This window comes from Vicugna pacos, chromosome 9 (genome assembly GCF_048564905.1).
Source record: "Vicugna pacos chromosome 9, VicPac4, whole genome shotgun sequence".
NCBI lineage: Eukaryota > Metazoa > Chordata > Mammalia > Artiodactyla > Camelidae > Vicugna > Vicugna pacos.
This window is the reverse complement of record NC_132995.1, coordinates 16,419,773-16,434,060: the sequence shown is the minus strand read 5'-3', so window position 1 is coordinate 16,434,060 and position 14,288 is coordinate 16,419,773. Positions and strand designations below refer to the sequence as shown.

Sequence of the window (14,288 nt, the reverse complement as noted above, 5' to 3'; positions counted from 1 at the left end):
TTTCAGCTGATTTCTCTACACAAACACTACAGGCCAGAAGGGAGTGGCAAGATACATTCAAAGGCCTGAATGAAAAAAAGATGCAGCCTAGGATACTCTATCCTGCAAGGCTATCCTTTAGAATAGAAGGAGAGAGAAAGAAATTCACAGATGAGCAAAAACTACAAGAGTTTAGCAACACTAAACCCATGCTAAAAGAGAGAGTGACAGGTCTACTCTAAATAGAAAAGAAGCAGGATGCTACAAAAATGAGAAGCTCTTAACTGGAAAGGTGATAACTGCCATGAATTACAAAAAGAATAAACACAAAATTGTAAAAGAAGACATCTAAATCATTAAGAGTGGGAGAGGGAAGCAAGGAAAGCAACTGTGGAAAACAGTATGGAGATTCCTCAAAAGACTAGGAATAGACTTACCATATGACCCAGGAATCCTGCTCCTGGGCATATATCCAGAAGGAACCCTACTTCAAAATGACACCTGCACCCCAATGTTCATAGCAGCACTATTTATAATGGCCAAGACACGGAAGCAGCCTAGATGTCCATCAACAGGTGGCTGGATAAAGACGCTGTAGTATGTTTATACAATGGAATACTACTCAGCCTTAAAAAAGAATAAAATAATGCCATTTGCAGCAACATAGATGTTCCTGGAGAATGTCATTCTAAGTGAAGTAAACCAGAAAGAGAAAGAAAAATACCATATGAGATCACTCATATGTGGAATCTAAAAAAAAACCATAAATACAAAACAGAAACAGACTCATAGACATAGAATACAAACTTGTGATTGCCAAGGGAGTGGGGGTTGGGAAGGGACAGACTGGGATTTTAAAATGTAGAATAGATAAACAAGATTATACTGTATAGCATAGGGAAATATGTACAAGATCTTGTGGTAGCTTACAGTGAAAAAAGTGGCAATGAATATATGTATGTTCACATATAACTGAAAAATTGTGCTCTACACTGGAATTTGACACAACATTGTAAAATGACTATTACTCAATTTAAAAAATGTTAAAAATAAATAAATAAAATAAAAAGGTTGCTTCCATATCTTGGTTGGCTATTGTAAATAGGGATTAATCAATTTATTGTATGTAGTGGTGCTGTGAACATTGGAGTGCATGCATCTTTTCAAATTAGAGTTCCCTCTAGATATATGTCGAGCAGTGGGGTTGCTGTATCATATGATAAGACTATTTTTAGTTTTTTGAGAAATCTCCATACTGTTTTCCATAATGGCTGCACCAAACTGTGTTCCCACCAATAGTATGTTTCTCAAACTCTTAATGTGTGTAAATCATTCTTCATGATCTCTGTTTTCATGCTTTTTCATTTTGCCTCTTTTGCTGTATGGTAGAGGTTTTCTTCACATAATATTTTGGAAAATATGCCTTTAGTTTTGAACTCTATTGTTGATTATCTTTAGGACCACAAACAACAGATTTTTAAGCCTAGTTGTATTAATTTACCAACTTCCCCGAAATTTTATCATGACTCCTTACTGTAAAAGATGAGTATTAGTTTATTTATTTCCTTTTGTGTTTCCTTCTGCTCATTTTCATCTCCCAGTTTTTGTTAGAATACTGTGTGAAGTGATTACCATCCTGACATGTGTAACACTTTGTAACTTTATAGCCTTTTACAGAACTATTAAATTTACATTCTATTTTAGGACCTTAGTAAATTGGCACATACATTTATGTGGTTAAATGAATTTATTGTCCATTTAGTGTTATTTTGATACAGCAAAGGATGAGTCTCTGTATGGCTTATAGTGCACTAAATTTTCTTCCAGAAATGCAGTAAAACCTTGATCAAATTTAGGTCTTCATGTCAGGAAATTTCTGTTACGTCTTTAGTTACATTTTCTCTTACATTTTCTGTTATCTTCTCCAAGAATGTTCTGCTTGTTGTTGATGTATTTATTAGTTCTGCTGTGATATTTGTCTTATCTAGTTTTCCTCTCTTGTCAACTCAGCGCTACCTTTTCTTTTCAGTGTCATTTTGATTACAGGATTTTAATTTTTCTCGAGAATTGAAGCACTTATTTCTGAGTTTTCTTCTATTTCCTGTGGTAAATACTAACCCTGAGTGGATTTTTTTCATGTAACTTTTGACTATGTGGTATAGTTTGAATGGTTTCAAGAACATAATGGAGTTTATCTTTTTATAGATGCAGGGCCTTTAACCCCATCCCACTTGCCTCCAGCTGCAGGATGAGCTAATCTGTTACTTCGGAGGTCTGGGACTTTATAAAACATTGTAGGGCGGTGGTTGTGCTAAGGTTAGAAGTGAGATTGTTTTATTTGTAATTTTCTTAGTCTTGCTTTTTTTTTTTTTTTTAACTCTTTTTACCCTTCCTTTTGGATAAAGCACAAGATGCAGGACTTTGTCACTTACTCCTGCCCTGACAAAGTATTTTTTAGCCACCAGAGAAAGGGAGCTTCAACTAGGGCATTCTACATCTTTTCGCTTATCACATGTGTATCCCCATCCCCATCCACCAAGTTGAAGGGTCCCTGGGAAAGTTTCTCAGCATGCTAAATATAGACTCTGATATTGGTCTTCCAGTTTGGACTAACTCATTCAATATCTGAATGATATTTTTTGATAAAACTTTATGTATGTGTTCTAGGTATTTTCCCAGTTTAAGGATATTTTAATTTTTTTACATTTGTGAGTTTTAGGAAGGAATATTTTTCTGCAAACCTATACATAGCTATGCCATCATTCTTCCTAGAAATCTCATAAGTACTAGAAAGAATTTTTAGGATTTAAGAAAAAGCATTATTTAAACTGAAATTTTACCTTCAGTCTAGCTCTGGATCAATTCTGCAGAAAAATATATATATTCAAAACTGCACAATGTTACGGGGTTTACTTCCTCTAGAACACTCTTTAAATGGATGATATTTGATCTTTCAAACTTTCTTGTTTGGAACTTCTATAAGGATTTCAACATTTTCAGAGGTCTCCTAAGATAGTGAAACCTGTAACTGTAGTATTCATAAGAAACTCTTGAGGAATTGGTTTAAAATGCAGGTTTCTGGACCCTTTTCCTAGAAAGTCTGAAACAGTGAATTTTAACAGGATCCCAGAAGTCTTTTTAGCTAGCTTATTACCATGATGCAGGTAGTCTACAGTTCAACTTTGAGTAATGCTCAGTGTTAAAATAATCAGACTTAATTATGAGATAAGATATTTTAGGTAACTGGGGCATTTTATGCTATCCCATGGGGCTGAATAGCTGACAACTGCTTTCCTTTGCTTCTAGAAGACATACTACTCACCAGGATAGATGTTCTTTCCATTGTCTTGTCTTAAACCTGAAGCTGAGTTTCCCAAACTTTTGAGATTTTTGTGTCCTGGGAAAATCTTCACTTACTCCCCAACCCTCCAACACACACCCAGAGTATCACACAGGTTGCCAGTTCTTTATTTTGCTGAATGAGGATATTAAAAATAAATCAACAGTGAAAGGACATTTTTGACACCTCCTCTCACCACAATCACCAAAGACATAAGTAAATAAAAATATAGAAAGAACAAAACTTCGTATTACAGATAGTCTTTTAAACTGAACACATTTAGCTCTATGCAAAACCTCCTGTGTTTTTCCTCTTTTAAAAACAATGTATTTATCTACAGATTAATGAGTACTTTCTCTTGGATGACATTTAAGAACTGCTCAGTTTTTGAAACAGTTCACTTAAAAGAGGTACTACCTGAATACACTGAGTAGACATGTATCTCACTCATATCCTGTTTTCTCACCAGTTCGGTCCTTTGGTACAGAAGACAGACCAACAGATCGTCCAATACCACCTCGAGATGAAGTCTTTGAATACATTATATTCCGTGGGAGTGATATTAAAGACCTCACTGTTTGTGAGCCACCAAAACCACAGTGTTCTTTGCCTCAGGACCCAGCTATTGTTCAGGTAACATAGTAAATTTTTAGTCTTGGAGTACAAATAAACTTCAGGCACATAGCTAGCCTTGGCTTTTGTCTCACCTGGTTTTTGTTTTTTAAATTTTCTCAAATTTTCATGTAGCTGATAACCATTTTCTAGATACCTAAAATAACTGGATAACATTCTTCGCCAGGTTTTTCTCTTTAGATCATAAATTGGGACTAAATAGAGTAAGAAATAGCTGAGGAATTAATTTTTATCATAAGATATTTTCTAATTTAAACAACAGTTAAAATAGCTCACATTTATTGAGGTCTAACTATAAGAAGCACTGTTCAAAGCACTACACATATAATAAGACAATCCTCACAGCACCTTTGGTACTGTAGTTATTCTCATTTTTACAAGTGAGGAAATTGAGGTAGGGCCATAATTTGAACAGACTGAGGCAATCTCTCTCCAGGATCCAGGATCCCTGCCACTATATTATTTGCATGTGGTTCTTATGACAAACTAGGGTGGTGATGACTATGAGGTAAGATTACTAGGTTTAATGAAAAAAAATGCTAAATCACATTATATATTATATGTATGTTATGCAGTATATGTACTATGTTACATTAGCACAAACAAAAGAATTTTAACATACTTGTGCATTTTATTAAAAACAGAAACACATGCTGTCTAAAAGATTGTAGATTATGAATTGAAGAGGATGTTCATTATAATACCTGTTTACATGTTGATTGGAAGCATATAGAAACTCTGAATTTCTACTGTAACAGCAGAGGAAGAAGATTAACAAGAATATTTTTAACTTGAGGGCTTAGCTGATTAAAAGCTTTATGGCCCCTGTGGTTTTCCTCCTGAATCCATTTTCTTCTCAGTCTTTTTTCTTGTCAGGAGTCTTTGGTCATTTTCTGAAATGTGCTTGTTGTTTATTTTTAACTTTCCCTTTTTTATGATGTGGGTGATAAAAATCTTAGTTTTTCACAAAACTGATAGTTAAAATATACATTACCTTGCATAGAATTTGCCTTACTTCCAGCCATTAAAAGAAAATACCTAATGACTCTTCTAAAGAAAATATTAAGTGGTATATAAAATTTAAGTGGAAAAAAGAGAAAGGACCTTTTAACATTTATTTACTGTTTTTTCTGGAATAAGATCAACTTTTTAATAAGAAATGGTAAATTGGGTTCTTGCAACATAAACTGGAAGAATTCTCTATTCATCTATCCCCTGCTTTGGGGTTTTTTTGTTTTTGTTTCTTGTGTTTCATTATTTATGTAAATAATTTACTGAGGTGAAATTCACAATTTAGAAATTAACCATTTTAAAATGAACAATTCAGTGACATTTAGTACACTCACAATGTTGTGCAAACTCTGCTTCTATCCAGTTCCAAAACACTTGCATCACCCAAAATAAAACTTCTTACACATTAAGCACTTTCCCTCTGTTGGCACCCTCCTCCCAGCTTCTGGTAACCACTAGTGTGCATTCTCTCTTTGGATTTATCTAGTCTGGATATTTTTTTAAATTTACATATATTTACTGTTCATTGTTTCTAAGAACAATTTAGAGCTTTAGCTTTTAAAACTTACATAGTTATCAACGGAATAAAGCCAACCACAAAATAAGAATCAATGGAATGCAGTAATCCAGTCATAAAGGATAGTCAAATGTGCTTACACATATTCAAGAAATCAGTCATCTAAGTTATAAATAATAATTAGTTCATTAGTGTCCTTTTTTTTTAAGATTCCACGGATAAACAATTATCCCCTGCTTTTTAAGTCTTACTTTTAAGGAATTAAGTCTGAAAAGAATCCTGAGAAAATGTGAACTTCTTAAATGGAGGGAGAAGAGACACATTCTAGTAGAAATAGCTGCCTACACCAAGGAGTGATATTATCTGACTCGTATATATTTTGATAACTCCAGGGAACAAGCAGTCATGGAATGAGGAAAGCCAAGAGAACACAATTTAAAATGATGTTAAAATACTTACAATCACCATAAGTTTTTGCTTTTGATCTTTTTTTTTTTAATGGAGGTACTGGGGATTGAACCCAGGATCTCACCCATGCGAAGCACGTACTCTACCACTGGGCTATATCCACTCCCCACCACTTTTGATCTTTTGACTCATTCGTTAAATAGTCTTTATCAAGTACTTGCCATGTGCCTGACATTAGCAGCAAGCATACAGACAGGATCCTGCCATCAGTGAGCTTATAACCTAGTGGCTGTTAGTATACTTCATATTGATACTATGAAACATTTTATGTTAAAATAAATTAATGTATAAAGTGTACATGTATACGTATTAAAATATATTTTAGGTTTAATAAGTTAAGGTTTTTAGAAAGTACTCTTTAACATGATAACAACTGTATTTTAAAATGTAAATGGTTTTGTATAGGGTAATTTGTTTCTGTCTGTTTTTCCTATAAATTTAATAGTACTCTTCAGGTAATCAAAAATAAGAGTAAAATCAAAAGTGAGATGTCATATTTGTGTCAGCATGAGACTGAAACTTAGTACTGTAACCAAATGTGACTTTTCTCATGTTTTTTATTTAAGCAAAATTACTTTACTTATTCAGGAACTTTTTTTCAGTTCTTTTCCTAAATCTTTTATAAAACTCTGAACTCAAAGGAGAAGTTCATTGTAGAAAAAAGCATTTATAAATCACATTGAGTATAACTGGCACACATGTACAAATATTGAAATTAGAAAGTTATTCAGCTGTTTTAGTATTAAATGCATGTTGCAAGTTATAATTGCTTTTGTGTTGAGAAGTTATAATTTAATAGTTTTCTTAAAAATGTAATATCTGACTTTCTTTTTGTTATGTACATGTTGTTTAGAACCTGGAAAAATAACTCATGACCTTTCTTCAGTCTTCACTAGGCTCATCTACTTCTTCATTCCAGTCAGTGGGCTCCTATGGACCTTTTGGCAGGATGCCCACATACAGTCAGTTCAGTCCAAGTTCATTAGTGGGGCAGCAGTTTGGTGCTGTTGGTGTTGGTATGTTGTGCTTTTTTTCTTTTTTCTTTTTTTCTTTTTTGTAATTTCCTTGTCTGTACCACAAAGATATATAAAACTTATCATAAATTTTTAGACTAATTGTTTGGTGTTGCTTTTATAATCTATTATTTTAAAGACTTTATTTTAATGTCCTTAATGATTAGTGGTTCAATAAATGCCATCTCTTAGAATAGTAACTTTTTTTTAAATCTAGGTATATCCAATTACCAGATTTTATTGAATGTTACTTTTAATCTATGTAAAATGTATCCATTTAAAATAAGCATTTTTCCAAACAGGATGGATTTTTAAAAAGGGAAATTGAGATAATGCCATTATTAGGAAATAATGCCAGAAAGGAATATTTATGTGGAATGTGGATAATTTAACACCACCTAGGAGAGATACTCAAAATATCGTATGTTTGAGGGTGTTTATTCTAATAATGGTTTAGAAACACGGCACTATAAGGAGAAAGTGTAGGAGGGCTAGGCTAATTATAGTCCTTATGATTGGAGGACAAAGGCTGTTGTGTGCAAAAGCTGGATACGATCAGATCAGATTTTTGTTTGTTTTTATAGCTATGCTTTTTAGCTCTTAAGTACACCTTTATTGAAATTCCTGCAGTAAAGAATAACTTTTTAAATGTCAAACTTTAACCCTCAACCTTTTCCCCGTTGATTTAATCACTTATCAGCTTTATTTCGCTGAATCACAAATCCAGTTTCAAATGTTTTGAAACTCATTAGTATGTTAATTAATTATATTAAAATTAATTCCTTTCTATGAATATTTTTAATACAGTTGTGACTTTTTGGATATGTAATGTTTTACTTATTCACAAAAAACAATAGGAAAAAAAGTAAGTCCTAAAATTGAATGAATACAAACAGAAACAGCTGGTGTCAAGTATATATCAGATAACATAACCATACAGAAATAAGAATTCAAGTAACTTTTACACTCTTAGTAGGATATATTGTAAGAACAGATACAACTTTAAAAAAAACTTGATTTAGGGTTTATAATTGGTAGTGGTATTGGTGTTGCTAATTTTGAAACTATTTTGTATGTATTATGAGATAGGACAAATGAGTAACATATTGATGTTGAGAAATGGTATTCTTACCTTGGAGAAGGGAGATACAAATAGGGAAAGGGGAAAGGTAAGGAAGAACCCTATGGATTTGAATATGAATTGGAAGTATGAGTGTGAATTCATCTTTTTAAGAAGATTTACAATGTTATGTTGGTTTCAGGTGTACAGCAAAATGATTCAGTTTACAATATATAAATCTATTCTTTCTCAGATTCTTTTCCCTTATAGGTTATTACAAGATAATTGAATATAGTTCCTTTGTGCTGTATAGTAGGTCTTTGTTGGTTATCTATTTTATATATAGTAGTGCGTATATGTTACTCTCAAGCTCCTAATTTATATCTCCTCCCCACTTTTACCCTTTGATGACCATAAGTTTGTTTTCTATGTCTGTGAGTCAATTTATGTTCTGTAAATAAGTTCATTTGTATCATCTTTTTAGATTCCACATATAAGTGATATCATATGATATTTGTCTTTCTCTGACTTACTTCCCTTAGTGTGATCATCTCTGGGTCCATTCCTGTTGCTGTAAATGGCATCATTTCATTCTTTTTTATGGCTAAGTAATATTCTATCATGTGTACACTGTGTGTGTGTGTATTGCTTATATCCTCAAAACTAGATTTTATGTATATATGACCTCTTTATCCATTCATCTGTTGATGGACATTTGGGTTGCTCCCATGTCTTGGCTGTTGTACATAGTGCTAGTGTGAACCCTGGGGTGCATAAATCTTTTTGAACTAATAGTTTTCTCTGGATATATGCCCAGGAGTTGGATTGATGGATCATATGATAACTCTATTTTTAGTTTTTTAAGGAACCTCTGTACTGTTCATATTGGCTGCACCGATTTTCATTCCCACCAACAGTACAGGAGGCTTCCTTTTTCTTCGTATCCTCTCCAGCATTTATTATTTGTAGACTGTTTGATGATGGCCATTCTGACCAGTGTGAGGTGATATTTCATTGTATTTTTGATTTGCATTTTTCTAATAATTAGTGATGAGCATCTTTTCATGTGCCTGCTGGTCATCTGGATGTCTTCTTTGGAGAAATGTCTATTTAGATCTGCCTTTTTTTTTTTTTTAATCTTCTGCCCATTTTTTAATTGGGTTGTTTGTTTTTTTGATATTGAGCTGTATGAGCTCTTTGTATATTTTGGAAATTAATCCCTTGTCAGTCGCATCACTTGGCAAATATTTTCTCCCATTGTCTTTTCGTTTTGTCAGTGGTTTCCTTTGCTGTGCAAAAGCTCTTAAGTTTAATTAAGTCCCATTTGTTTATTTTTGTTTTTATTTCCATTACTCTAGGAAACAGATCCAAAAAATATTGCTGCAATTTATGTGAAAGAGTTGAATTCATTTTTTAAAGACTGGTTATTTCCTGTCTCTCTTCATTGTAGGGGCCTAGAAGCAATGATACCCAGTAGCAAAGAACACATATAGACCTAATTCTTGCTTTTTAAATGTCTTTTCCCACTAAAAGGAATCTAGGCTACTTTTTAAAAGAAGAGGAAACAAGGTTTTTTTTTTTAAACAGAAAAATGCTAGCTAATAAATAGAAGGAATGGTGGATATAGGAAATCACCATTTTGGAATCTCCAGTGAAACAGCAAGAATTATCAGTGGATGCTAAAATCATTGGGTAAATGATGTTGAAACAGGATATTAAAATGGTCTTAAAGTATCATCTCACAGTTTACTTATTAATTACAAAGGGGGAAAATGTGCCTTTATAATGGAGAGATCTGATGGTTACCATCTTAAGTTGTCAAGTTTGAGTTTGCCATAGTTAATGATTATATGTCTCCTGATATATTGCTGTAGCAGAAGGGGAGTAGACAACTGTGGTATTCTTATTGAAATGCAGATTCTAATCATGAGGAAATGAACATATATATTCAGAGGCCAAACTCTTAAAAGGATTCAGTGCTGTGAAGAACAGAGAGGCAGCAGGACTTTTAGACTTTAGGAGTTGAAGAGATATACTATATCCAAATAAAATATGTGATTGGATCCCAAGTTTTAGGAAAAGTTGGTAAAGAATGTTTTAGGAACTACAGAGGAACTTTGAGTAAGGATGATGTTATTGTTGATTTTCTTAGATGTGGTGGTGATGTGTGGTTAACCAAATAGGAGGATGTCTTTGTTTTGGGGAGATGATTTTGAAGTATTTAAGGGTGAAGAGTCAAAACTGATTGTAGCCTATGCAGGCAAAAGAGAAGTGTGTGTATCACAATATGAAGAAATGAAGAAACAGAATAGGCATGGGCGAGATGTTAGTTGGTGAGCCAGATGAGGAATAGATTGTAATTCAGTGTACTTTTAATTTTGACACTGGTTTGACATTTTTCAAAAAAAATTTTTTAGTTCTTTTTATCTGGGGACCGGTAACCCAGACATTCATCCCTAATCAAAATTTAATTAATTTAATTCCTTTTAGATTTATTCTTGGATAGGAGGAATCAGGTAGTTTTGGTCCATGTACCTTGTAATCCTATTCCAGTGGTATGGTCAATGTTACTTACACATGTTAAATCAAGATACACCCTCTGTTAGTTTTAGGTGGTAGAATCCTTTCCTGATGGTTCAAATTAAGGACAGTTGTGAATAATTTTATCCTTTTGCAACTCCTTTCACTAAATTGAGTAGTTTGCTAACATTGGGACTATTGTGTGCTTAACTTCCTACGTTACTGTAAAGTTTGCATGACTTAATGCGTATAAAGCTTTTAAACAGGGTCTAGCATACAGTGTCTACACAGTAAATACTGCTTCTGCTAATCTTCACAGCCTGCTCCTCTAATCAGAGTATTTTGTGGTGATAATGTTTATATTCCTTATAAATGCTTTTATCTAATTTTAATATTGGGGGTTGCTGGTTTAGTGTTCTTTGGGTGTCAGAAAGGTGGGAAGTTTTACTTGTGTTTTCAGTGCCAGTAGACTAATTTTTGCAGTGGCAGACTATTTTTGATTTTGATTTCCATATTGATAGACTATTGTGGAATGGCTAATTAGGGAACTATATATAGTATTTAGAAGCTGTTAAATGAGGAGGAGGAAAACATTAAGGTGGCAGATGTTTTTTAGAAAAGGGATTAACTCAGACATAGTTTGTGTTGGCACAAATTAAATAAGACTTTTAAGTGTCTTGTTTTCATTTTCTGTCCATAATATCCTGATGTTTACAACAGGAATGTTTTAGTAAATCAGGTTATACTATTGTTATTTGATTGGGGGAAATATTTTCCATTTTAGTTTTTATATATTATTTATAGTCTTTTATAGTTTTATTTGCAATTTACATCATGAAGGTCTTGTATCTATAGAATTTCTAAAAATAAAGATCTATAACTCAACAGAAAAAATTGTAAGGGTTAGGAACTAACTTAGTCTTTTTCAGAAAAAAAGAAATACAAATGGTCCTTAAACATGGAAAGATGCTTAAATTTTGCTTATAATAAATATACAAATTAAATCAGCACCAAGACACCATTTCTCACTATCAGTTTGACAAAACCTTAAAGTTTGAGTGTATACTGTTTTGGCAAGATTGTGAGGAAACATATTCTCATACATATAAAGGAATGGTGCACCGTAGTATTAAAGCACTTTTGTTGATGTTGTATTTTTAAGCTGATGCTAAAATAATTGTTATGTGCAAACTTTAGGTTATTAATGACTTTAATTTATGGACCCTTAGAAAAAACTAATTATCTCACAATAAATTGAAGCAGCAAAATAACCATGGCATGCTAAGTCTCGTAATACTGTTGTAGTCAAGATGGAAGAATATTGGCTGAACAGACAGACAAATGGGTACATTTTAGCTAGTTAAACATAGCCAAACCATATTGGTCAGTGATTCTCTCAGGTCTCCAGTGTTCTGTACAGATTAATTTTTAATCATTGAATTTAATGAACACTTAACATGCTTACGAACTTTAAAGTTAGCATAAACCAAGTGAATGTTTCATGCATTAAGTGTGACAGACTAAAGATTTTAAAGATCTACTTTGGTGAAGTGTAAAGGAATTAAACATTCCAGTTAAAAGGCAGAGATCCTACAAGAGATGAATTAAAAGGCAAAAAGTAAAAAAATAGGAAAAGGCATGACATACAATACAAACACTAATAACAAGAAAACAATGTTAGGAAAATTAACATTAGGCAAAACAGCAACTTAAAGATCAGAAATACTGCTAGAGATAAAGCGGAATTCTTTATAATGGTACAGAGGGCAGTTCATCAGAAAGCTATAACAATCCTAAATGTGTATGTAACTTTTATAAAATAGTACACCCAACACTTGCAGAATATAGATTCTTTTAAAGTAAACTTGGATCACTCAATGGGATAAATCAAATTCTGGGCTATAATACAAGTTATATTAAATTCAGAAGGATTGAAATAATATCTGCTTAACCACAAAGAAATTAAATTTGGAATTAAAAATAACTTGAAAAATATTCAAATAATTGGAATTTGAGCAAACTTGTAAAATCACTAGTAAATTAAAGAGGAAATCATAAGGGAAATTAGAATATATTTTTAAATTTAATGATCATAAAATGCAACATATCAAAATTTGTGAGTGGAGTTTAAGCATTACTTAGGAGAAATTTCATACCTTTAAATACACATATAAGAAAATAAGAATTTTTTAAAATCAGTTCTCTACGCTGCCACTTAAGAAACTTAAAAAAAAAAGAAAGAAAATTAGCCCAAAAGTACTAGAAGGAAGAGAAATTTTAGATCAACAAAATAAAAACAAGCCAAATTGTATATAATGTCAACAAAGCCAGGAGTTGGTTCTTTGAAACATTTCATAAAATTAGTAAGTCCCTAGCAAGAGTGAACAAGGAACAAAAGAAGACTCAAATCATCACTATCAAGAATGAAAGGGTAGACATCACTATAGATCCTAAAAAGATGTTATGAAGATATTGTGAACAACTTTATGTCAACAAATTCAACATTTTAGATGAAACAGATAAATTCCTTGAAAATAAAACTTCCTAAACTAACACAAGAGGAAATAGAATCTCCCTATCACTCTATTTGTTAAAGAAGTTGAAACTGTAATTTAAAATCTCCCATAAAGACAATTCTAGACTATTTACTGATAAATTACTACCATTTAGGGAAGAAATAATTTTACCAATCTTTTATTTATATGTATATAGTTTTTTGAGGGGAGGGGTAATTAGGTTTATTTATTTATTTTAGAGGCAGTACTGGGGATTAAATCTAGGACTTTCTACCATTTGAGCTATAGCCTCCCCCCTAATTTTACAATCTTACACAAACTCTTTGAAAATAAAGGAAGAAGACTCTTCCTAATCAGATAATCAAGGCAAGCTAACTGAGATACCAAAATCTAATGAAGTCATTCGACGAGAATAAAATTAAAGCTAATTTCCATGAACATACATGTAAAAATCCTGGACACAGTACAAGCAGTGGATGCCAGCAATCCATAAAAAGAATAGTACTTAATGACAAAGTAAGGTTTATCTCAGGAGTGCAAGAATATTTTAACATTTGAAAATCATTAGTAATTTACCACATTAACAGAATAAAGGAGAAGAACTGCAGTCCCAAGAGATACAGAACAGGCATTTGATAAAATTCAACATCAGTGTATCAACAACTACGGAATAGGAGGGAATTTCCTAATTTGGATCAATGAATGCTTTTCCCTTGATGCAAAGAATAAAGCAAAAGCCAAATTGTCTCCTACCATTTCATGTAGTGTTGTTCTTGAGGCCCTAGTCATTTCATTACGGCAAGAAAGAAAGAAGGAAGGAAAGAAAAGAAAAGAAAGAATGATTGATTTAAATATTGGGAAGGCAGAACTAAAAAATATCTTTATATGAAGGTGACATGATTGTGTACCTAGAAAACACGAAATAATATTCAAACCACTAGAATGAAAAAGTACATTTAGCATAGTAAGGGGATACATGGTAAATATACAAAACTCAACTGTATTTTTGTATCGTAGAACAGACAGGTCGGCAAACTATGTCCTGTGGACCAAATCCCACCAGCCTCCTGTTTTTTGCCAATAGTTTTATTGGAATGCAGCCATACCCATTTATTTACATGTTGTCTGTGGCTGCTTTTACACTGTAAGGGCAGAGTTGTATAGTTATAACAGAGATCATCCAGCCACTTACAGTTAAAGTTTGCTCATCTAGAACAGATTATTGGTAAAT

General features: G+C 32.6%; 1 protein-coding gene across 4 annotated transcripts in view; it reads left to right on the top strand.

The window, feature by feature from the left end:
• Positions 1-14,288, top strand: part of LSM14A (LSM14A mRNA processing body assembly factor) — a 49,879-nt gene that overhangs the window by 17,860 nt on the left and 17,731 nt on the right. For all 4 annotated transcript variants that reach the window (XM_072967251.1, XM_031672069.2, XM_006217023.4 and 1 more), the window contains exons 2-3: positions 3,789-3,952; positions 6,835-6,964. In XM_072967251.1, the coding sequence (XP_072823352.1) occupies positions 3,789-3,952; positions 6,835-6,964 (294 nt within the window). The remainder of the gene's footprint in view (positions 1-3,788; positions 3,953-6,834; positions 6,965-14,288) is intronic.